The following is a 25,232-nucleotide window of genomic DNA, read 5'->3' on the forward strand; positions in this document are numbered from 1 at the left end:
TATGTACAGATCATCTCCCCTCAGGGGATTTTAAACTCCAAGAACTGCAAACATGGACCAGTAAAATTAAATACCAGAAATGTACAAAACAACCTACAGGAAAATATCTGCTGAAGGAGCAGCAGTAATGCACATGAGAAAGTAGATCTCAATCATTTGGTGATGCTGGGAGTGGCCTAGCCAATGGGGAGTGAGAAATCATCTCATTTGCATGACTGCCAAGCAAAATGGTGATGTCACTGGCATGTGCTCCTTCAGCTGATTGGGTCTCAGTAACAGTGACAGTTGGTCTCAGATGGTAAGCGACTGTTGAGGTGAGCACATCTCTTTCTGCTTTCTCCTTCATATCCACAAAGCTAAATAAGTAAAACTACACCTGGCTCTTGATATATCTTAGCCAAGTAACATACTTTTGATGGTGATTTCAGTGGGTACTGACCACAAGAGTAGATGGCTATTTGAACTTGGAGAGTTATCCTCTGGGTTTTGCGGCCTGAATGTACAGCAAGGGGGAATATATATATCCATATATATGTGTGTATATATAGTATGGTGTTTTGTGCTACTTTAAAACTTTACAAATTTATTTGGTTATGGAGAGTACTGACGATGAATCCTAGAAGCATTCTTTCACTGAGGTATAGAGTCAGCTCTTTCTGTGTGTTACATGGAGACAGGGTCTCACTGTGTGCTTTCTGGCTGCCCAAGAACTTGCCATCCTCCCACGTCTTCCTGTAGATTGGCATATGTGGCTCTACACTCACAGCCTGAACTATTTTTGTGTAGGGAGACAAAACAATCAGATACCAAACTTTGACACAACTTTGACAGTTAAGACCCAGTCTGGCTACACATGCGTCTGGAGCATCTGGACTGTGTAATGAGACCCTGGCTCAAAAATTATCTTTGTAACTTTAAAAAGAAAACAGCAACTTAAACTTTAGACTAGTAACCAATGTTTGACATAGAGGGTTACAAGATACTTCAACTGAAAATATTCAGATTTGTATCTGAAAAAGTCTGGACTATGGATCACTGCTTCTCAGCTTCCAGTCAACATTAGCTTCTAATGTAGCCCAGAAAACAATCAGGTACCATTCATTTTATTTTTTACCTGAGGTGTGAAACATTGTCCTGTATAAAATCAGATTTAAAATTCTCCTGCAGTATTCCCCGAGAATGTTTTATTATCATATCTTCCCAATTTTAAAATCTTAATGATGGATTTTATTTCTAGAATTGTTCATATGCAATATGGAAGAATGGGTGATCAATACATGATGTCATTTTTAGCTAAGCTTTAAAATTCTATTTTCTTATACAAACAATTCATATATACATTTTTCTTCTGAGTACATCCTCCCAACTGCTCTGTGGATAAAACAAGGTTCTACCTTACCACAACCCACATCAATCCCTAAGGTTCTTCTACTTCCCTACTCACGGAAGTTAGCGTCATGTTCATTAGTGTAGCACTTCTTTTATTAATTCCCATGCATCTTTTCTTCCATTCAGTGAAGAAGGCACACACTATCATAAGACGGTAATTTGGGAGGTTTGTTACTGTTTAAAAAAGTACCAAAGATATACTTCTGATGTCTTTATTTTGTTGTGTATTTGAAATATGATTTGAAGAACTTTTTGTGTTACTACAACAGAACTCTACAAGTGTGAAATTCTGTGGTAAATTCAGCTATTATCTTTTGAATTTGATCATGTTTCTCTGCTATTGAAGCAATTCATAAGGTATCAAAAATCCATACTAAGTGGATGCTCAGAGAGAGTATGTGTAAATATTACAGATGGGATAGCCATTTAAAGATAGACTCATATCTCTGCACTTGGTTTGTCAAACAGGTTTGATGTCAGGTAACTCACAGGATTGGGGGGCTTCGATGGAACTGTTGTACTTAAGGGTACACTTGCAGGAAATGGTGTGGAATACTGTGACTCTTTGGTGAGTCTTCCTGTTGAGACCAGGAAGACTTAATTCTAGCACTGTCATCTTTGCAGATAGGAGTGTCCTGTCTTGACCGATGGCACATTTCTTGCCTTAAGGCCGTGGAAGCATCCATCTCTTAGCCTACTTTGTATTCCTCAGACAGTGAGGTGAGGCGCCCCCTCATTCTCCAACATCCTTTCCAGAGCACCCGTGGGTCCTACCACCCTTCACTGCACCCTGGTCCTTCACCATCACTCAGGGGTGAGCCCAATGCCTAGACAATTCTGCCACCCACCCACAACCCCATGAAGAACTTAAACTTTGACATTAATTGTTGGATCACAAACGGTGTAGTTCACATCTCTCCCATAAAAAAGAAATACTAGTGCTGCCAATTTCGTAGTCTGTGGAGAATAGTGAATGACATGTCCAAAACACCAAGGAGAGGTGCTTAGACATAGTCACCCCTCAAGTGTTAGCTGGCAGAGATGTCATTTCCCTTACTTTTTGATCTGGGAGGTGATTTCTGCCAGTGCTACTGACTAACACCCAAACTTAGGTCACATCATCTCTGATCCTGGTGGGCAGCCCCTGAATGGAACTTAACCCCTCAAATCTCCCCCTTGAGGAAGGTTTTTGTGTAGTTGTAATTATTGTCATCAGGTCAATAAGGTGAGTGAGACACTTGACTTTCCTTCTGTCCTGTTTTCTTATCTTGGTCCATGAGACCTGCTGCATTCTAGGAGAGTAGATTTTAAAGGTAGGGTGGAAATGTTTGCCCCCCCAGAATGGGGCTAGAATGAATCTTGAAAGGAAGATATTTATGCACTTCCAAGTCTCAGAGCAGGGGTTACTCATGCCAGGTAGAGCTGAGTTAGGCCCCTCATGAAAGACTCATGTCTGAAGAGGAGAGGGCAGGACTAGGCCAGAGCTGCTGTTGGGCTGAAGGAAAACAATCTAGACCCCAGTCATCATCAGGTCAGAAATGGAAACCTGCAGTAACTCCATCAGGTAGTGACTGTGGGGGTCGTTGGCAGTTTGGTTTTGGGTGATTTCGAGCATCGGTCATGTGTGCTGGGAGGGAGTTAGCAGGCGAAGGTGTTGGGAGTCAGACTCAAGGAAGGTTGCTCTGCACAGGAAACATCTGCCTCCTGTGGGATCTGTGGAGTGAGGAATGACTGCCTGCCCCTGGGAAGAGCATATGTCCCAGGCTAGAGAGAGACATCTGCATATCATGAAATACACCATGTGAAAAGCTCCCTCCCATGCTGTGGCCCACACCCATCCTGTTTCCCCCACCTCCTCCCATTTCTGGGTGTCTCTAGCTGCAGAGCTGCTTTCTATAAGCAGCTTCAGGCAAAAGAGGCCTTCTGTGTCATGAACTCCTTTTTTGACTCCCTGATTTGCAGAGCCAACATCAGGCAAACGCAAATCAGTCTGTTTCAGGAGAAAGAGTTCAGTGCCTTAGAGACAAGACTTTTTACCATGTGAACATCCAACAGAGAAATTCTCACAAGGTGTCCTTGTGGGATAATTGCATTTTACTGGTAAACTAGTGTTCACTACACTACACTTCACACTACAAGAAAATTGTTTAATTCCAAAGACATTCTCTGTGATCCATGACACCGTACTTAACACCCTTATGAATGGAGTGGGCTCCTCCACCAGCACCACACTCACATGGTGGTTTGAGGTTAATACAAAGTGCTGGGTTACATCCACAGCACTTTTGATTGTAATGAGACACAAGGCCCTGCTAAGTTGCCCCGATGAACTTAAAGACTGCGTGCTTTTACCTCTGGCTCCTGAGGAATTATTATTGTAGGCCTGTGCTACCCTGTCTGGTCATGCGCACCACTTCAGTCAGAAAAGGACTCAATTTTTTTCAGTTTTGCATTGGTTGGTGCTGTCAATCTGGGACTGTTGGATGCCAGGCAGCTGCTCTTGCACTGAGCCGTGCCACCACTCCAGAATGTGGTTCCTTAAGTCCTTAGCATTTGAGTTTGGACACCTTCGTATAAACATCTAGAATACAGTTTCATATGGACCTGGGTAGTCATTTTGAAAGAGAAAATGAACAGTGATATGGTTGAGACTCTAGCTGAGATTCCCAGCACCAAACGACAGGAAAACCACAGTTAGAAAGAATGATAGAAAGAAGGAAGGAGACAAAAAAGGGGAAGCATCATAAAGAAACACTGACATATAAAGTAAGTATGGGAGGGAAGACATAGGGAACAACCCAGGGTAAAAGTGTCTGCAGAGGATTCTTCTAAACTGTCACTTGTGTTATGATGTGTCCAGGTAAAGTCATCCGTGTCATTACCCTAGCTATGCCAGAAGCTGAGGCAGGAGGAAGGCAATGAAACATGGGCAATTTGGAAAGATCCTACCTCACAATTTAAAACTGTTTTGTCTAGAAAGTCTGGGGATAACTTAGTGGCAGACCACTTGACTAGCTCATGGAAAGTGCTGGATTCCTTCTGCAGCATGTGAGAAATGGGTTCATTTGCCTCGATTCAAAGAACTGACTCGAAGGAGGGAAAAGCAGTGAGAGTGTGGCTGTGGTCAGTCTACTGTGAGGGGAAGATGGTACCGGCAGGGTGGCACCCGGGCGCCCACCATAAGGAATGATTTCCTAGCCCACAGGGGCCTTCTAGAGCTCACCACTGTGCGAGTCCGGGGAGGGGACAATCTTTCCAGAAGCCACCTGTGTGCTTACTTGCTGTATAAAGCAGATCCTCGGTATTGCTGGTTCTTTACTCTAGGGCTTTCTGAGAAGCAAGATGTTCCTGCTTAAAGATTTCATGCTTGTGAAGATTACTTTTCTGCTTATTCTTAACAAGCTTACCCATGTTTCTAACTGAAGGCTTTTTCATTAGTTGATTTCTCCTCCAAAAACTCTTTTTCTTGGAAAAGTGCTGGACATATGAACTTTTTCAAGTTTTTAGAAAAATTTTAACTGCTAGCAAGCAATTTTTTACTCAGAGTTCACTGTTTTGTCTTAAAAATCACCAGTTTCAGTTTATTTTCTTACAAATTCCCTCTTTTTCTTTGTTACTGTCTTGATCGTATTTTTATTCCAATTTTAACCAAATGATATCATTTGGTTTTTAAATAATTTTGGTATCATCTGATTCTCTTCATCATAAGAGACGCAGTCCCTGCTCTTTCCAGATGTTTCCAAATGTATGCGCCATAACATGAGTGCATTTGTTTTCAGTATGTATAGTGCCTTCTTGGCCTTCGAGGAGCTCTAATCATGCTTGAGAACACACAGCTCAAAAGTTTGAGCTGAGTAGCCCTGGGCAACTCGCCACACTCACATAATGATTGTATTTCATCATCAATTATGGCATAATCATATACATCTTTCCCTCTCTTACTTGGCCAAGGCGCACCCATGAATAATCTGATCTCTTTATGGAGTGAGTTTCTTTAACCAGGCCTGATTTTTGGCTTAAGAAGTAATGTTCTAGGGTCTAGAGGTGCCTCTTTCACTTCCACAAAGCTGGCTGGGATCAGACAGCTGTCAGTTTTGAGAATCAAGTCATCCCTTTCTAACAGAGTAGTTTTACACTGCCAGGCATGGTGGTGCACACCTGTGACCCTGGCACTCAGGAGCCACAGGCATGGTGATTGCCCGGAATTTGAGACCAGGCTGGGCTGCATAGTGAGTTTCACACCAGCCTGAACTACAAAATGACACCCTTTCTCAAAAAGCAAGCCTAACAAATAAATGAGTAAAAATGATCCTTTAGCCTGTTGTGTTCTTAGTTAGAGTGATATTTTCTCAAAAAGTAAAGCAGGTATGCCTTCTCTTTTATCTGTTGGACTAGTAATATTTTCCTAGACCCTCTTTAGGTCCCAGACTTAAATCTGCAAAGTGTTTTTGGAGGAGCTGCTAAGAAGGAACCCACTGACTACCCAACCTTCATCAAAAGCCATGAGAGGAATCAGCTTTGCTTTGCTTTTCTGTTCTGTATACTCTCTTTCAAATGCCCTGGCTCTCCACATTGATAATACGCACTTGCTATGTTAGGATTACACCCCTTGAAGTCTCCTTGTGGTTTCTTTGCTGAGTCTTTCCTTGTCCCCCTTGTGTGGAGTCTTCCCCCAATTTCCTGCCTTTTGTACAGAAGAGACCTTGATTTTCACTTTCTGCTTTTCCTCTTTCCTCTCTACAAAGCTTTTGAGCCATTCTTAGTAATTCAGTTGACTTCTCACTCCATCCCTCAATCCTTATAACTTTTTAGTAATATCAGCGCTGCTCTCAGTCACAAAATTTCCCTGAAGGAGTCTTTGATCTGTATATTTGGGAGAATCATTAGTACATCAAAAAACAAAAAAGTAAGCTTCATCCTCTTTAGACTTTTTCCGAACATTTTCGAACCTCGTAGTTTTGTCATTCTCTTCCTTTTTTATCCTGGTAAGGCAAGAATTATCATACAAAATTCTCTGACACCAAGAATGTGTCTGTCCACTGTTCGTATTTTATTTTTTATCCTACCTATGAGTTCCTCTCTATAACAAAGCTCGTGCCCTGGCAGGCTTTTTCCCTTGGTCCCTGAGTGAGTTCAGAAATAGTTACAGTCTAAATAGTGCTGACTGGCAACACCTACAAGGGAACTTGGGTAGTGTCTTTATCTGAGTTCAAGCAGAGACCAACAGAAGAGCAAGTTAACCCTGGAGCTGAATTCTAGAACTATCCCAATGTGCAGGCTCTTTTAGACATACCAATTAAACAAAAAATATCAAGTTAAATCAGAATATAAAAGTAAATGTATCAATCACTGAAATTTTGCCAAAAAGGCTGAAAGCTTGAAGTTAGGACTTTGGGTCAAGCAAAACACCAATGTTTAATCATCCTTTGTTTTTATTTATCCTTGCTACAAGTGAAGTCCCCAGCCCCTAAAACTTTAGCAATTCCTGAGTGGGCTATCTGGAGGATGTGGGAGGCAGAGTCCTTATTTCCCATTTCTTCAGTCATGGAGGCCTACAATTCTCCGTTTTCTGCTGGTCTTTGTGATTGAATTTCCCTCTGTATTCAATTCCGTGCTTCAGGCTTCTTGCACTCTCTGTGTACTCAACCATGCTGGAGGTTTCTCATGAAACCTCATCTCAGTCATGTATAATTGAAAATGCCCAAACTGTCTGTTATGGATTCAGAACTGGTGGTCAAATTAACACCAGCTGGATTACCTCAGCATGGCATTGTGTGAAGATCCCCTACCCGAGGAAAGTTGCCAGAATAAACAGGTGGAGAAGAAGGGAGGTGTTTAGGGTTGAGGCATTAAGGAGGCATTGTGGGTTCTCCTATGATTTGCTGTCTGAGCTGTTGGTTCTCCTGGAGAAGCTTTGGTCCTCACATTGTGCATTGCTTCCTGACTCTGGAGGGGAATACATGTGCTGCTTGGCTCCAAGATGAACTCTTCATGCTGCTTCCTGGCAAGAACCCGACTGTGCTTGTCTTTGGAGGAGCTTGGGGCCTCCATGTTGCTGAGGATGGCTGTGGTGCCTTTCAGGATAACCCTGGTCTTTCTTGTAGTGTGACTTCTCGGCTCCAGTGTAAAGCCCTCATCCCACTAGCACAGCTCCTTCATTTTGCTGGCATAGACTTTCTGGCTTCCAAAGCTGACCCTTGGGTCTTCCCGGCACTGATACGAAAAAGAGACTGGTGTGAGTCCTCCTTGTGGAATAGGGGCCTCCAGTTGTAACTCCTGGGAGGCATTGTCCTGAGCTCTGGGTTTTTATCTGGACTGATGTGGGACATGTGCTGTGGGGTTTAGGCTCTTACCTAAATAATTTATGTCTTTGGTGTTGTGGATACATTTCCTTCATTTTCCTGTGTTAACTCCTAGTGACCAATATAAAACTGAGTAGTAAACTCCATGTCTTGATCCAGTTGTTCTCTGTGCACAATCCCTGAGTACGACATTGCCAAAGCAGTACTTCCAGTTCATGGTTCATACCATGGCTCATGTGTGAGGTTCCTGGTTGCCACAGTGCATATTTTATCTCCCTGTGTCAGTTTTGCTGTCTTCAGAACAATGGTATTAGGGATCTAATGTCTGATGCCAGCAAACAGAATGTACTGCCCTGTAGGCCACATGGAAAGGAGCCGGGTCATGTCCCTCCTAGAACTCATGGGCACAGATACCCTACACAAGCCACCAGCGGTGAGGTCTGTGTCCCTTTTCCCAGGCCCAAAGAATGGACTCAGAAGCAGGAAGAGCAGTGCAGTTGTGGATGTGAGCAGTGCAGGCAAAGCACACCCAGAGCAGGAATTTGTCTCCTAGTGCTCAGTCCCTTGCTGAGGTTCCTCATGGGCTGAGAACTATGGAGCCTGCAACCGAATGGCACTGCCAAAGGTTTGTTTCTCCCTGTATATGCGGTTCCTTGGTGCCCCTGAAAACCCAAGTTTGGACTTCTTCATAATGTTGTTTGTTTTTACTCCAGGACCTTTTGAGAAGCAGATGTTCATGCTTATATATTTCACGTGACCTTATGATTAGTGTATTTCTGTTCAGCCCCAGCTGTTTTGATTACATCTTCCAACAAAGGCTTTTTGAATAGTAGATTTCTTCTGTGAGGCCCATTAGTTCAGACACTTTCTAAACTCATGAACTTAGCAGTCCTGCAGGAAGTTTTTTCTGCCAGGAATTCACCACTCAGAGTTCACCCATATTTTGCCTTCAAAATTGACAACTTAAACTTCTTTTTCTTCCATGTAGCACAGAAAATTTAAAAATGAAATGAAAGAGAAATGAAATTAAATGTCCAAATTACTACAGAATTAATATAATGTGAAGACCAGACAATGATTATAAAAATTACTGTCTGCATTGAATGGATGAATGCCCTGATTGATGAGGATACTGTAGTGTTTTTTAGTATATAATATCTCCAGTGAAATGCTTTTTTGCCCTTCACTACTGCTTGTTCCTATGAACAAAATGATCCCTGTGTGGCACTGAGACTCCATTTTGCATGCAGTGCCTCAGATTACTTCCTCCCTAATAAGGGTTCTGAGTACACTGCAGGTACATTGTGATTAGTAATGAAATGGTTTTGGAAATGGTAGTAAGTAGACTTCAAGGTATTTGACTTTCAAGATGAGTTCAGAAGACTTGGGCTTCCATCTTGTTCCTGCTCCTCCTTACGTCTTATGGTCCCCAGTAGGGAGAGCTGTATCTGCCAACAGGAAGACTCTCATCCCCACTGGGACCCAGAAATGACTTGAAGCCTTGAATCACCTCAGGACTAAACAGAACCACCAAGTTACAGAGCTAATGCTACACCTCAGCAACTGGAGGAAAATGTTGGCACATGTTACAGTAGATATCGACCATGTAGTTAGAGTGAGGAGTGGCCTAGCCAATGGGGAGTGAGAAACTGGCTCATTTGCATGGCTGCCAAGCAACACTTGTGTTGTCACTGGCATGAGGTTCCTCAACTGCCAGAGTCGTCTTAACAGCGACTGTCGGTCTCAGAGGCTGAGGGTCTGTTGAGGTGAGCACAACTCTTTCTAGTTTCTCTTTTATATCCACAAAAGTGAATAAGTCAAACCAATCCTGGCTCTTGATTTATCTTAGTGAACTAACATACTTTTAATGGTGATTTCTGGTGGTTACTGATGACGAGAGTTGAGGGCTCCCATTTGAGCATCGAGACTTACACCTTGTTTTTGAGGCCTCAATATCTGTATAGTGAGAGTATGCATTTTATGACATTTTGTCCTCTTTTAAACATTTAAAACTTTTCCTTGGTTGTGGGAGCTACTGAGGATTAATCCTAGAGGCATTCTTTCCCTGAGCTATGCAGCCAGCGCTGCTTCTGTTTGACAAAGAGGTGGGGTCTCCCAATGTCCTTCCCAGGCTGGTCAAGAACTTGCCACTCTCCTGCCTGTGCCTCTGGAATAGCTCAGAGAACACATGTGGGACACCATCCCCAGCTTGAGATAATTTTACATAAGGTGGAAAAACCATAAGGTAAAATATTTTGATAAATCTTTCACAAGGGTTAGTAAGGTGAAAAGCCTCCAAAGGAGATAGAGGTAGTAGTTCAGGGGTTCAAGAACTAGGGGTTCAGGTTAATCCTTTGCTTCACAGTGAGTTCTGGGCATTCTGGACTGTGTACTGAACCCCTGTCTCCTAAAACATATTTTATCCTTATAAATAAACTAGAAATTTAGTCCTTCTACCTAGTAACCAGCATTTTACATGGAATGTTACAGAATACTTCGGGTGAAAATATGCAGATGCATATTTGAAAATGTCTGGGCTGTAACTTAGTGCTTCTCAGTGTCCAGCAGGTGTGAATGTGTGATGTGTAATGTAGCCCTAGACCATGGTCAGGTCCCATTTGGTTTCTTCTGTAAAGTTCCCTTGTTTTATACTACAGTACAGAGTCCTACTAAATATTCTTTTTATTTTCTTTTCCTTTGTATTCTGGGACTGGGTCTCACTGTGTACTGACTGGCCTTGGACTCACTATGTAGTGTAGCCTGGCCTTAAGCTCATGACCATCCTCCTGCCTCTTCTTCCTGACTACTGGGATTGCAGGATGTCATGTTTAAAATTCCTTTCAAAATTCTCTTTAGCCTTCCCTGAGGAGGTTTTGTGTTCATATCTCATAATCTTTACACCTTAATAATGAATTTAATTTCTGGAAGTGTTTAAATACCATGTATAAGAGTGGATGATCAATAAATGAAGACATTTTAAGGGGCTGGGATTTAGCTCAGTGGCATATGCGCCTGCCTTGTAAGTGGGCAGTCGTGATTTCAATCCCCGGTACCGATAAAGAGGAAAAAAAACAAAACAAAAAAAAAAATGATGTCATTTTAAGGCAACCCTTAAAATTCAATTTTACTATAAAAACACATAGATAGTTCTTTTGTGACTACATTCCTCCAGCCCCTCTGTGACTTGTCAATCCCTAAGACCCCTTTTCTTCCCTCTGCACTGAAGGCAGCTTCATGTATATTAGTCTAGCATGTATTGTATTAATGTCCATCCATGTGTTCATCTTGTATCCATTTAAATACGCACATACCACAGTAAAGCAGGAGATTTAATGGTTTTGTTGCCATATAAAAAATTTCTTACATTTTCATTGTATCTTTAGTTTGTGGTCCACATGAAAATGTATTTTGAGTAAAGTCTGATAATATAACATGATGTAACATAATTCTCCAAATCTGATATTCTGTGGTCAGTTTAGCATCTTCACCACTGAATCATAGCAGGTCTCTTTATTAATGTAAAAAACTCAAAAGGTAACATAGGTACTCAGTGTAATTTCACAAGGAATAGTAGTAAATGCACTAGTAGCTAACCTGCACTGCTCTCTTTCCATACAGGAGTAACCTATCTTGACCCAAGGCATAGTTCTTGCCTGACGGCCTCTCTTACTGGTAACTTCTGTTTTCTCAGCTACTGAGGTGAGTTAGTTCCACATTGACCAACATCTCCCCACAGCACCTGGGGGCTCATTCTAGCAGGATCTGTACTCTGCTCCTTCGACATTTTTCAGGGCTGAGCCTATTTACCTAGGAAATCCTTCCACCCACTCCGAGTACTGAAAAGAACTTACACTTTGACACTAATTGCTACACTGTGTGAAATCTACTTCACATTTATCTTGTACAAGTGAAATACTGTATTAGAGGTGCCTACTGCATTGTTCTGTGCAGAACAGAAAAGGGCGTGTCCAAAACACCGAGGAGAGGGGCCGGGGAAACCCTCATCTGTCCAGTGTTAGCTGGCACGCATATCTTTTGCTAATGACCATCCTTCACTTTTGCTCCTAGGAGGTGACTGCTGCCATACCACTGACCAACAGCCAATCCTAGGTCAGAGGGTCTGTGAGCCTGGTGGTCAGGGCCCTGCGGGGCCACCCCCTTGAGTCTCCCTGTAGAGGGAGGTTCTCGTGGAGGTGCAGATTTTGTCGTCAACTCCTGAAGGTGAGTCGGACGCTTGGCTTAGCTTTTCCCCTGTGTTCTTACCACTCCAGTCTGTGGCACCTGCAGCATTCTACCAGTGTAGAGGTTGGAGACAGGATGAGAAGGAGTCTGCAGGTCTAGGAGGGGACAAGAAAGAGTCTTGGAAGGGAGACTTTTGATACTTACAGGTCTCAGAGAGGATGCCAAGGATGACCAAGGGGAAGTATCAATCAGTGGGGAAAAGCCTTGGTGAATGGGATCGAATGCATTCAAAAGAAGGAAATGATAGCTAACTTAACAGTGGGACTGGGTCTTCTTTATAGAGTATACTCCTCTAACCAAACCGTGGTTTTCCCCTGAAGGGGACAGAGCCAGTTATCTCTCTGTGACAGCTTTCCATTGCTCAGCTCCTGACATGAACTGGACCTATTGCCCCCTACCCCCTGCCACAGCACCTGGAGTTGCACCACCCAGAACTGCACACACCCAGCCCCTTAACCATATCCAGGGCTGAGTCCATTTTCTTAGAAAATCCTTCCCTGTGAAGAATGTGTGTTGTAAGTATACCGAGCGTTGGATTTTGAGCCATGCAATTCACCTGTAGCTTGTGAAATAGAAGGTAGTCATGGCATGACTCCATAGTCCTGTGGAGAGTAGTCAATGGCCTGTCTGAACATTGAGGAGGGTGGTAGTCGTCTCTCAAGTGTTAGCTGGCATAAATGACTCTTCCCAGTGACAGTTCCCCATCTTTGCTACTAGGAATTTCTGTTGCCATCACCACTGATGGATACCTACTCTTAGGTCAGAGATCTTCTGATCTAACTGAGCAGGGTCCCCTCAGTGCCTTCATCCCTGGAATTCTTTGGAATCTGCAGGTTTTTTCACTAACTTCTTGGGTCAGTGACTTGGCTTCTCTCCCTCTTCTCTCAAGCCTAGCTCTATGAAATCTACAGTGTTCTAAGAGTCTAACCATACAGATAGGATCAGGAGAGATTGTGTTTCATTAAGATAAGACAAGAATGAGCATTGAGAGGAAGACTTTTCTGTAACACATGGTGTCAGACAGGAGGTTCCACATACCAGGCTGAAACAAGCAGAAGCACCTAGTATGTGTTACATGACAGAAGACGTGAATGTGGGGAACCTGAATCACTTTTATGGGATTCTGGAGGAGTTAGAAGTCAGGGAAGATCAGGGAGCTACATATGGAAGGCTGCAATAATTTCACTGGGCTTTGGGTGTTGGACAGTCTCTAGATGTTTGCACCTGGGCCCGGGTGTTTTAGAGCAGAGTAAATATTAGAGAAATAGGTAGATAAATAAGTCATTGAGATCAGACACAGGGTTGGTTTTTATAGGAAACTCGTGTTTTGAGTGGGCCTTTACTAGCCAGAAATCAGCTTCGCAGAGGAGAGAGAATTTCTCCCAGGCGAACACATTGCTGGAGATGTCTAAACAACATAAAGATGGAAACTAATGATCACCATTGACACACTCAAACCCAGAGATGGCTCACTTTGACTTCTTTCTTGATCTTCACATGGATTTGCCCCCTGTGGTCCTGTGTCCAATTTCCCTTCCCCTTGGAAAAAACCATCACTGGATTAGAGCCTGCCTTAAAGATATTTTGACTTGGTTGTCATCAGGTAAAAGAGCTACAGAGTAAATGCTGAGGAGCCGCCATAGGAATCAGCCAGCTGCGGGGAGGGGAGGACAAGCTTTGAGGAGAGCTTTCTATCTCAACCTTAGGGGAAAGGAGTAGTGCAGGAAAGTGTCCCAGGGAGGGGAATACCTTTTTTAAACTGGGGATCAATCTGAGGACAGAATTTTTGCAAGGCAGGCGCTTATGCTGCTTAGTTAAATCCCTGGTTAGAAAAGATAAATTGGAAACCGAGTAGAAATGTTTATGAGCTGGTGGCTGAAGGACAGGAAGGAAAGCAGGTAAGAAAGAGTAGCATGTGCATGGTCCATGGAGAGCTGGGACTAAATAGGGACTCAGTATGGTGGGAATGTAACCTGGGAAGCATCGGAGGTTACCACCAGCTCAGAGTGTTAGGAGAAGGCGTGGTTACTAGCTCTGAGTGTTAGGAGTAGGCGCTGTGCGTGGCTGCAAGGGCACTCCTGAAGGGTTTTCTGTGGGTAACAGCACACCTGGATTTGGCTGCTGGGCAATTATTGAGGCATCACTAAAAGTGCTCTGTTGCATAGGTGGTCGAGCTAGGAGGAGGCCTGGTTGCTCCTGTTCTCAGTTGCTGACTGATTTGTGCTATAATCACCTCACTGTAGATCCTGTGGATTATTGTCTGCTCTTTGTGGTTTCCTATGAAAGTTAATGTTTGTCCATCAATTATTGCAATGCTAGCTGAGTAATACTCAGTAACTTTTACACCGTATCAGAGAGAAAACTGCAATTAAGTACTTTGGAACATGTATTTGTGTTGAAATTTGATTCAGAGACAAACATGTGTGTTTGAAAGATAAGACTTTCGAGAATCATCATTTCTTTAGACTGCTATGCTTTTCATGTAATGCTGCTTTGTCCTTTATTTTGACACAGGGTCTTGCTACCTAGTCCAGGCTGGCCTTGAACTCCTTATGAAGCTCAGGGTGGCTTCAGACTTGAGATTTTCCTGACCCAACTTCCTTGTGGCTTCTATTATTGATGTGCACCATCACGCCCTGTTCTGTTTTTTTTTTTTTTTTTTTGTCTTTTTTCATTTTTATCGGTACTGGGGATCGAACTCACAACCGCCTGCTTGCAAGGCAGGTGCTTATGCCGCTGAGCTAAATCCTCAGCCCACGCCCTGTTCTTAAGCTGGAATTTAATTTCAGAAGCAATGTTCATTTTCCTCTTCATGTAGTCAAGACATTTTTCTTCAAAATTATAAGTAAACTTATAATGTTGAGGCTGAGGATATTGTTCAGTGGTTGAGTGAGACCCTAGGTTTAATCTCTAGGGCTTGGGAAAAAGAAAAGAAGAGAGAAAGTACTAGTCTTTTTATACTTGGATAATTTGTTTGAAACTAATATAAAATGGCTAGAAAATATTCAAAAATCTAATGTCAAGGGTGAGTACAATACATTTACTTTAGGAGAGAAATGTACGCTTTTAGACTTTTGCAGAGTTGAGCGATGACCTTTGTGGACAGAGCTGACTCTTCAGACTCGTCGGACCATTGGAATCAGCGCGGCCATTCTGCAGCAGCCAGCACTGCAGACCTGGGTGCAGGCTCTGCTGACCAGAGCGCTGAGTCTTCATCACTGAGTGATGTTTCCATTCACACACTTTCTTTAGGACCGGTACTGGGTGCTGTTTATTCAGAGTCCACTGTTGCTGGTAAGTCAGAGCTATCACCACCAAAGGACCAAGGAAGTTACTGTTTGCTAAAAATATTGAAAAATCACTTCCAGAAACTTTTGTATAAATGCCGCAGGCAGTTGGTAGTTTCAGAGAGTCTCTTGTTGTGTGAGAGAGATTCCCACATGGATGACTAGCATTCGAAGGTAGAAATTATTTTCCTCTAACATGTAAGCATTCCTTATTAGCATAGGTATCACAGCAAGGTACTAATTTTAGTTATTCAGATATGTATCATTGGTTTTATTCCTAATTTTTAAAGGGTAAACTATGTTCAGGAGAGCGGAGGTGAGTAAGTTTTCTTATGTTTTCAGTTAACCAGTAGTTATTACGCTCCCTAGGTAGGTACAGTGTCTTTCTTTGGAAAAGAGCAGATAAGTTAAACACAGTTATGTTTGTTAAAATTTATCCAGATAATGAAACATTGGCTCTTTCAATGGGTACTTTTCAGCCTGAAAGCCCTGACAGTTTGAAATGCAAAGAAAAGCAACAGTAGAATTAGTTCATAATTGGAATGTTGTCCAGCTTAGGATAATTTGATCCTTGTCTTGTTTAGAGTCCTCTAGTAACCTTGATATTGTGGTGTGGGGATGTGTGCTGTGGTTTGTTCAAGGTGTTCTGACTGTGTACGAGGGGAGGCTTACAACTCAGAAGACAACTTAATCTGAAGTTAAACGTAGAACTTCAAGGCCTTGAGCTTTGCCATCAAGACTTTCCCACAGGACATTTTTCTGCAAGGCTTTCACACTTGTCATATTGCTGGGGCTTCCCTTTCTCTCTTCACACTCCCCCTTTTTAGGACCCTTATGTTGTTCTCAACAGACTCATTTTTCCTTTCCGAATTTTGTTCTCTATTCCCTCTCAAGCCATGGCCTACTTAAATAATCATTAACATCACTTCAGGTAGAGAGCAACCTCTAGGCCATCTTTGCCTTCATTAGCACTGAGAAACCAGTTATCCTGGTGATTTTGAATTTTCCTAGTGTGGTAAGTTGTTTCTTTGTCATAGCAACCTTCAGAACTAAAACATGAGATTCCAGGGAAGGCTCAGTGACATGATGGTAGGAATGGTGGTGGCACGGAATGCAAGCATCCAAGACCAGTGTCCCAGGGTGTTGGTGTATCTTGTGTATTGTACTGATTGTGTTAAGCAGCGATAAAAAGTCATTCTAATGAACTGTCATGAAGTTTTCTCCCAGTTTTGACATTTATTAACGTATGGCCAACTCACCCGCTGACCCTGTATGCAGTATTGTAAAGAAGTCCAATATGGGGCCAGGGATTTAGCTTAGGGGCATAGTCGCCTGCCTGGGAAGCACAAAGTCAAGTGTTCAGTCCCCAATACTGAAACCAAAAGTCCAATATTTCATATTTAATTTATAACAGTTTTAGTTTGTATACACATAGGATTATTTTTAAGAAATAATAATAATTTTAAAAATCTAGTTAATTTGTTTTCAGTACTAGATTACCACGGATTATACCTGGGAAGTCCTGAGGTATTTTTATTTTTATTTTTACTTTATTTTCAGACAGGATCTTGCTAACTCAATAAAATGTCCACACTGGCCTAAAACTTGCAATCCTCCTGCTTCACTCTCTTGAGTAGCTGGAGTTACAGGGGTGCACTATCATGCAGAGCTGCAGAGTTTGTTTTCAGTACTCAGTCACTGAAAGCAACATCCTCGTGGAGTCTGCACTTTGCATGTGTGGGTATGTCTATGAAATGTCTTCTAATTGGGAAGTGTACCCATTTCTTGTGTTTTTAATTTATTTATTGAAGCAATTAAATCGTTTAGCTTCTCATTTTCTAGGTTGCGTCTTTTTAAAGTATCCCTGTTTGCCTTGAAATGAGATTTAGAAGTTTGATAAGGAATCACTATTTCTTTGAGTTTAGAAGCATGCCAATTTTGTTTTATAATGTTTGCTGTTTGTTGCTGTATCCCTAGGTGATGGCATTCCTCCACCACAGAAAATTCTTTTTCCGCCAGAGAAGATTTGTCTTAAGTGGCAGCAAAGTCACAGAGTTGGCGCTGGGCTTCAGAATCTGGGTAACACCTGTTTTGTCAATGCGGCCCTGCAGTGTTTGACGTACACGCCACCTCTCGCCAATTACATGTTATCACGTGAACACACCAAGACATGTAAGTGCTGTATGCTGTGGTGTTATGTGAATGTGGCATGCTAAGCTAGTCATTTTTTCCTCAGAAATGAGATGGATTAAGTTGTTATGTAATCAATAAGAAGTTGGTAGGGCTCGGGATTTAGCTCAGTGGTCCTGAGTTCAATCCCTAGAGTGCCAAAAAACAAAACAAAACAAACAAAAAAAAAGAGTTGGTTTATCCTTTAGAGTCTAGGATTTTTAGTTAGGCCACATAAGAAGCATTTTGTATGTGATTTGAGCTGGGTTGGGTGTTTATTTATTTTAGTACTGGGAATCAAACTTAGGACCTTGTGCTTGTCAGCCAGGTGCTTATGCCTCTGAACTATAACTATCGTCCATGGGGATGGTGTTCAGAAAAACCTTATTTTATCATTACTTGGCTTTTCTAATCTCCTCTGAAGTTTTCTACACTTGTAAAAATGTTTTTGTTTCTCTTGTGCTGGGGATCAGCATGTCAGGCAGATGCTCTACCCCTGAGCTCCACCTCTAGCTCTTCCCTTAGTTGGCAATGTCACCCACTGTCTGACATTAACAGTTGGGGCAAAGGATCAGATCCTGCCACTCTGCCATTCACTGGAAAGCTTCATGCATCTTCAGGCAAAGAGAAGACCTTTCACCACTGCCCCAGTCTAGTGGAGTTTACACAGAGCTTTCCTCTTAGCATTTGAGGGCTCCATCATTACACTACAGGGCAGAAAAATCAGTTACAATGGGCGAATTGTGGTAGTTACTTTTTTGAGAAATCGATCCATTTCTTCTAAATTTATGTGTGAAAATTTCTATAGTATTTATTATCCTTTCAATGTTTTAAGGCTTGTGTTATAATAGTATCCCCAGTTTCATTCCTGATTTTAGTAATTGTTGTAAATTCCCCTCAGCCTGGTTTTGTGCCCCCCAGTTTATTTTTATTCCACGTAGTGTATGTTTCCACTTCCCTTTATTTATTCTTTGATTTGTGGATGAAATGTCTTCAGTTTCCAGTTACGTGGAGATGATCTTTCTTTTCGTGATGTTTAGTATTGATTCCATTGTGATTGGAGAAGACTTAAGTTTTCTGATTTCTCTAAAACAAAGTCTGTTCTTCGTGGATGCAGTGTTCTGTAAATGGTTATTGATTTGGTGTCGTGACTGAGAATATTGTTGAATTTTTCAGTATGCTTTGTGATTTTCTGTTGAATTATTCAGGGAGTCACTGACAGGAAGATGTTGAGGTTTCCATCTCTAAATGTAGGTGTTCCTCTGTCACCTCTCACGTTTGAGTTTGATTCATGCAGTTTTCAGCAGTGTTGTTTGTATAAACACATATAAAATTGGTCTTTGTCTCTATCTCTGTCTCAGAATGGGCTTGAATTTGTAATTCTCCTGCCTCAGCTTCCCAGTTCACTGGAATCACAGGCATGTGCAACCACATCTTGCAGGATTGCTGTTGTCTCAATGCATTGCTACATAAATAGAGAAAGCATTATTTGTGTAAAATATGAATTGCCCTCTGTTTCTCCATTGTGTCTATTTGTGTCAGTATTTATTTATTTATTCAGTGTTGGATATTGAATCCAGTGCTTTTGGTCTGTAGTCCATCTTTATCTGATAGTAACATAGACATTTTTGAGTAATAGAGACATACTGTTTCTTTTCCACCCTTTGATCCTTAGCTTACCTGTAGCATGACATTTGAGTTTGGTGAGTTATAGACAGCATGTGGTAGATCATATGTTTTTAAATCTTTGACTGTTTTGTCAATCTGTGCCATTTCTTTATTTGTTAATTTAATTTTTAAGTTGAACCCACAGCCTTTGCACTAAGCTATATACCCAGCCTGCTTTTCACTTTTTATTTTGAAACAGGGTCTTGCTAAATTTTCTAGGCTTGTCGCAGATTTGTGGTCCTTCTGGTGCAGCCACCCAGAGTCCTGAAATTACATGTGTGCATACCGCGCATGTCTAATTAACCAGTTTATGTAGACATTAGAGTTAATATGATCACTGGTACACCAAGGCTCAGTGTGCCACTTTATGTTCTGTTTTATTATTTGTTCTCCTTTTCTTTTCCTTCCTTTCTTCTTCTCTTTTGTTCTGTTTCGGTTACTTGACAATTTTTAGAATTCCATTTTTATTTACATGGTTTTTTAGAGTATATCTGCTTCTGCTACTCTATGTATGACCATATATATATATATATATATATATATATATATATATAAAATACATAATTTATTGGTCTTCTGGTATTATCATGTTATGAGCTTGAGTGTTATTTAGAAACATTGTCTCTTTTTGTCCCTTTTACTTTCTCTTATGTTATAGTTGTTTTAAATATATTTCCTACTTACACTTAGAGTCAGGTCAGGAAGTTTTATAATTTTTGTTTGCGGAATTTTTTGTTCTTTATGAAGGATTTTTTATTTGAAACCTGGGGTTCTTCACACTACAATAGGGGGCCCCAGGTCCTCTGTAAGCTATGCTTTATCCAGCTTTCCTGACACTGCTCAGGCCCAGGAAGGGAGGGTAGGCTGAGGCCAAATCCAGGTTCTCCTTTCAGCTTCCATTGGCTGAGTGGGGCTTGGGGTCCCTGATGCTGTGAGGTGAGGGTGGGGAATTGTACCTCTGCAGGGTCCCCACTGATCCTGCCGTGGGAGTAGCTTTGAACTATTTAACCCTGAGGGGTAGGGTAAGAGGGGGCACCTATGTGTTACTGGCTGGGGATGGATGTGCAGGCTCATGGGGCTTCACCTGCATGTGAGGGGGGGGGACTAAACCCACTTTGAGGAAAGCTCCAGCTCCTAGTCCACTTCCCATAGATCTGTCCTGGGGAGTGGGCTGAGTGCCTCAGAGCCTGGCAAGTGAGTCCAGGCTCTGCACTTGGCATCTGCAGGTGATGGTAGAGGTGGAGTCATAGTTGCTCTGGATAATGTGCCTGGTCTTTTACATAATGTTCAGGTAGGAACAGCTTTAGGAGAGGCTTAAGAAAAATGCATTTTAGTTTATTTATGGGTCCTGAATACTGGAGGCTTGGCTTGCTGCATAGGGGTACCTGGGAAAGACACCGGAGTGGTCACGAGGTAGAAGACAGGAATGAGAGGGGAAAGCATTAGAGCAGAACATACACTGAGGTTTCCACAGGCAAGACAAAGCAGGGCAGGGTGAATCTTTGCACTGGCCCATTCGAATAGTTTCAGTGGGCTCCAAGCTGCAGGCAAGGTCCTTACTTGCCTTGGACCTCATCATGGGATGATTACTGCGGCATAATGCTGCCGCCTGTGTAGACAGGCCAGACAGAAAGGGACATTTTTTGGACTGTTGAGTTTGCTGAGCAAGGGTACACTCCTGTCTGAGCCATTCCTTGTCTCTAGAAATTGGGAGAGGGAGGGTCTTCCTAGCCAGAAAGGATTTTAAAGGTGTGCCCAAAGACTATTATTTTTATCATAATATTTGGGGAGAAGGTGTACACACACACAGGAGATGGTTCAGAATGTTTTCTAAAGTTGTCTTCCCATTTATACAAGGCTAGGCTGTCTCTGCTCATTTGCTTGGATGGAACAGGCTTTGTTCTGTGCATTTGTTGGTGTTTTTCTGTTGGTGTCTACTTCAGCTCCAAGTCTGCAGTATTGGAGACACAAAGAAACCTAGAGAAACCACTATCATGGCTTGCCAGTGTCCCAAGGTCCCCAGTGTGTGTCTCTTTCTCTGTGCTTCTCAGAGTCTTTATGTATTCGTTAAAAACACATTTCCAATTCCAAGGATGTTTTTGTCGTCATATTTGGCAGGAAGAACAGGAGAAACTACTCCTGTTTCATATCCCCAGATGTGCAAATCTCACCTTTGTGAAAGATGTTGAAGTCTTATTATTATTTTTTAATACTTGAAAGATGTTATTGCATGAACTGAAGGACTGTGCTGTTTCTGACAAGAAGTCTGTCATCAGTTTCCCATTCTTCCTGTCTATATATGGAATGCTTTTTTTTCTAGTTGTTTTCAAGTCTTTATCACTTGTCTTGAGCAGTTCTACTTGGAGTTTCTTGAGGTTTTAAAAAATGTATACGTACTGTTTCCATGAAATTGGAACAACTTTTGGACTTTTAGAAAATAGCCAATACTTCCTAGAATAAAATAAACTTTTTGTGTGCAACGTTCTTTAAATTTAAACACATGTATCATATTTAGGTAAACCACCACCTCTTGTCTCTCAGAATATACAATCATTTCATGACTTGTACTTAAAAATGTTCCTTGTACTGTGCTTTTGTCGATAATTATTTCTTGATGTATTTGTTCCATTCCGTTACTTTCATACTTCAGTTAAGTGCATATCATGGGCAACTTGATACTGTCCCTCAGCTCACTGATACACTTCCCTTTTATTATAGTTATTTTAAGGTTTCTTTTCCCTCTTTGTGTGTTACTATGGATAGGAGTTAACCATTCTTCTGATTTGTTTACATGCCACCCCCCCCCCAAACTTCATGCAGGAATGGAGGTGACTGAATCTAGCGTTTGTGATTGGTTCACTGTGCAGGGTGGGAATTGGTGGTGTGAGTGTTGAACCGACCAGTGGTGGGTAGCCAGCATACAATATAAGGGAGGGAAAGAGTCATGCCTCCCACTTTTGCTCTTTCATTCTTGTCGCTTGTGGCCACCACGAACAGCTGCTCCTCAGCCACACCACCCTGCTTTGGAGCCAGGTGAGTATGGACTGAAACCTCCAAAAAATGTATGCTAAATATACCTTTGTTTGCTTCACTTTGGGTGTCAGGTATTTTGTCTTAACAATGAGAGAAAAGTAACCAAGACAGCCAGTGTAATAGGCTACTTTCTATTCATAATGAGTGTCTTCAAATTCACTAATGTTTTGTTCTATAACGTCTAATTTGGTATTAATCCCCTTGAGTATATTTTCACCTAAGAAAGTCTATTTAAATGCTTTTGAGCTATACTATGGGGTGTAGAAAGCTAGAAATAATTTTGATCCTTTCAATGTTTTTAAAGCTTTATTTGATAAGTTCTGAACAGCTTTTGTGTAAATAGAATCTATTGTCTTTTGGGGCCAGATAATTTTTTCCTGTAAGGAGATATAGTGTTTTTTGTAGGATATTTAGTGTACCTGGCCTCTGACAGCTAGCTGCACATAAGAGCACATAGCATGAACTAGAAATCAGTTTTTTGTTTTTTTGTTTTTTTGGTTTTTTTTTTTGTTTGTTTTACAATTGTTTTTTTCCTTTTTAATGGTACCGGGGATGGAACTCATGACCGCCTGCTTGCAAGGCAGGTGCTTATGCTGCTGAGCTATATCTCCAGCCCCCTAGAAATCAGTTTTTAGCAATTTTATTTCAATTATTGATTTTTTGAAAGTAATGAAAGAAAACCATAAAATGGAACAAAACACAACAGTGAAAACAATATTGAATTTTCAATAAAAGACAGAAGGAGATCCCCCATAGTTCCTACAGTGTATATTGTCATCCTCTAAACAGATGCTCATCTTACTGGCTTTAGGCCTCCAAAGTATCAATCAACACAAACATTAGTTTGTTTTTGTACTTTGATTGCTATCATCTTGGCCTGTGTTCTTCTAAATCAATTGACTGCGCCCAAGGGGATGGTGAGTCTCTACTTGTCTCCTAGCCCACAGGGCAGCTGGCTCACAGCAAGGCATAGGGTGACTTCTTGGTTCTCCTCTCTGCCCATAGCTGCTTTTGGCTCATGGTAAGGGCAGGCAGACTTTATGGTTCTCTTCTTGGCCCATAATTTTGTTGTCTTTTTACATTTTAAAAGACTGAGAAGAACAACATTTTGGGGCCACAATTTATGCTCAGGAAAGCAAGAACATTTATGTAGAAATTTCTAACTCCTGTTATGGCAGACATTCTTTCACCTTTTGAAACTCCTGGTAACACAGGAAAAAAATTCTTCTTTTACTTGTATAGAATCAGTCAGACCACAGCCTTTGAAACTGGGAAAAGTATGAGTTGTTTTGATTGTGTGACCTTGGAAAGACTTTTAACTCTCGGAACTTTTCCCATAGAGCCTATCTATACTTAGTATTTGGGTTCTTTAGAGAATTAAATGGACTAAATGTAGACAGGTCGATGCAAACACATAGCAGCTTCTACTTTTATTTTACCTCAGGAATGTGCTCTTCAAGTATGATTTACTGTCCAGTCACATTTTGCTAATATGAGGCATTGCTATCTATCTTTCAGGCCATGCAGGAGGATTTTGTGTGATGTGTATAATGCAGGCACATATTATCCAGGCACTCAGTCATCCTGGGGATGCTATTAAGCCCATCGCTGTGATCAGTGAACTGCAGGGTAAGTATCAATCGCGGAAGTATTTCTTGGCAATTAGTGTTTTCCTGAGATGAGGGCTGATATCACTAGTCCAGTGAATGGCACACATCAGCCTCCCAGGTAGCTAGCACTACAGATATGCACAGTCATGCCTGACTTTTAGTTAGTAATAGTGGCCTAGATGACTTTTAAAAAGTCAAAAGTTTATAACAAAACAAACAACATGTCTTTCATTGTATATGGTTATCTCTTTAATTAGTAGTGCATGTTTTGTAATAATTTTACTATATAAACTATTTAAAAAATATAAATATAAAAATACAATGCTGACCTTAGTTTAATATCATCAAATTTTACATGATATAAAACTCAGCTTGTTAATAAAATCATTTATAGAAGCCATTTCTCAGTTGGATTTCTGTGCTGAGTAGTCTCTGCTACTTGCCCACAAATTTCTTTAAATGGTTTGTAATTGATTTTAATTTGGTAAATTAATCCTGTTTTATACGAGGTGACAAGAACTGTCAAAATAAAGATAGTCCCAGTTGGCCAGGGAGTTAGCTCATTAGCCTGGGATTACAGGCTCATACCAACACACCAGGCTCTGTGTACTTTTTAAATTAACCTTTCTGTCTTTGTAATTAGTTAAGTTGTAATAAAATGCATAGAAATAAAAAAAAACTCTTGGCTCTTAATCTGTCATCTAGCTTGGTAATTATAGGGATGCATAACCATGGAATGGTTAACTGTAATCATTTGCCTTAAAAGGTGCTAAACATTAGATATTAAAAAGGGATTTGGCATTATTGGTGATGCAGATTGAACAGTACAGAAATCTTTAGATCATACTGGAGTCTGGTACAATTTAGGTAGGACCGATTTTTATCAATTGATAAGCTATCAATGAACACTCAAATTTAAAAAGACAATCTTTAAGGTAAAAACATAAAAAGAATACGGATTGCTGTGTTGAATATCTTCTCCTCCTGCTGCTCCTCCTTGTTTTTGTCCTTGTCCTTCTCTTCCTTCTCTTCCTCCTCCTCCTTTTCCTTCTCTTCTCCTTTTTGTACACGCAGGCAAATTTTTTACAACTGAGCTAAATCCCAAGCCCACTTCTCTTATTTTTCTATGTCATTCACTTCCAAGACAATTCTGTACCTTCACCATATTTACAATTCTGTCCAATCACTCGCAAACTTTTCTCTGAAGAATTGCTTCTTACTTAACTTGCCCCACTACACTCTTCCACATGTAGCATCGAAATGGTAGAGAATATATTGGGGCTTTGGAGACAGCTCAGTGATAGAGCACTGGTCTAGCATGTGCCATGCCAGAACAGCTTTTGTTTGATTATTTATATATTTACTTTTAGCAGGTATAAGTAACAACTGTTAGTCTTTAGAAAAGTGTCATTGTCCTGAATGTGTTCATTTGTATACAAATACAGTAGAATCGTGGAATTGCTATTTTTGTCAGTCAAACTGGTGAAATAGTAGCAATTTTACATGATTTCAGTTGGAGGATATTTCTATAT

The 25,232-nt window shown here is 41.3% G+C and overlaps 1 protein-coding gene across 4 annotated transcripts in view; it reads left to right on the forward strand.

The window, feature by feature from the left end:
* Positions 1-290: 290 nt before the first annotated feature.
* LOC100735536 (ubiquitin carboxyl-terminal hydrolase 42-like) overlaps positions 291-25,232 on the forward strand; it is a 47,416-nt gene continuing 22,474 nt past the window's right edge. For all 4 annotated transcript variants that reach the window (XM_063234489.1, XM_063234487.1, XM_063234490.1 and 1 more), the window contains exons 1-7: positions 291-314; positions 2,014-2,109; positions 11,310-11,390; positions 11,760-11,912; positions 15,004-15,227; positions 17,198-17,392; positions 23,609-23,719. In XM_063234489.1, coding sequence (XP_063090559.1) covers positions 15,023-15,227; positions 17,198-17,392; positions 23,609-23,719 — 511 coding nt within the window. In that variant the 5' untranslated portion in view covers positions 291-314; positions 2,014-2,109; positions 11,310-11,390; positions 11,760-11,912; positions 15,004-15,022. The remainder of the gene's footprint in view (positions 315-2,013; positions 2,110-11,309; positions 11,391-11,759; positions 11,913-15,003; positions 15,228-17,197; positions 17,393-23,608; positions 23,720-25,232) is intronic.

This window comes from Cavia porcellus, unplaced genomic scaffold, assembly GCF_034190915.1.
Source record: "Cavia porcellus strain 051 isolate PalLab524CR breed Dunkin Hartley unplaced genomic scaffold, mCavPor4.1 scaffold_23, whole genome shotgun sequence".
NCBI classification, from domain to species: Eukaryota; Metazoa; Chordata; class Mammalia; order Rodentia; family Caviidae; genus Cavia; species Cavia porcellus.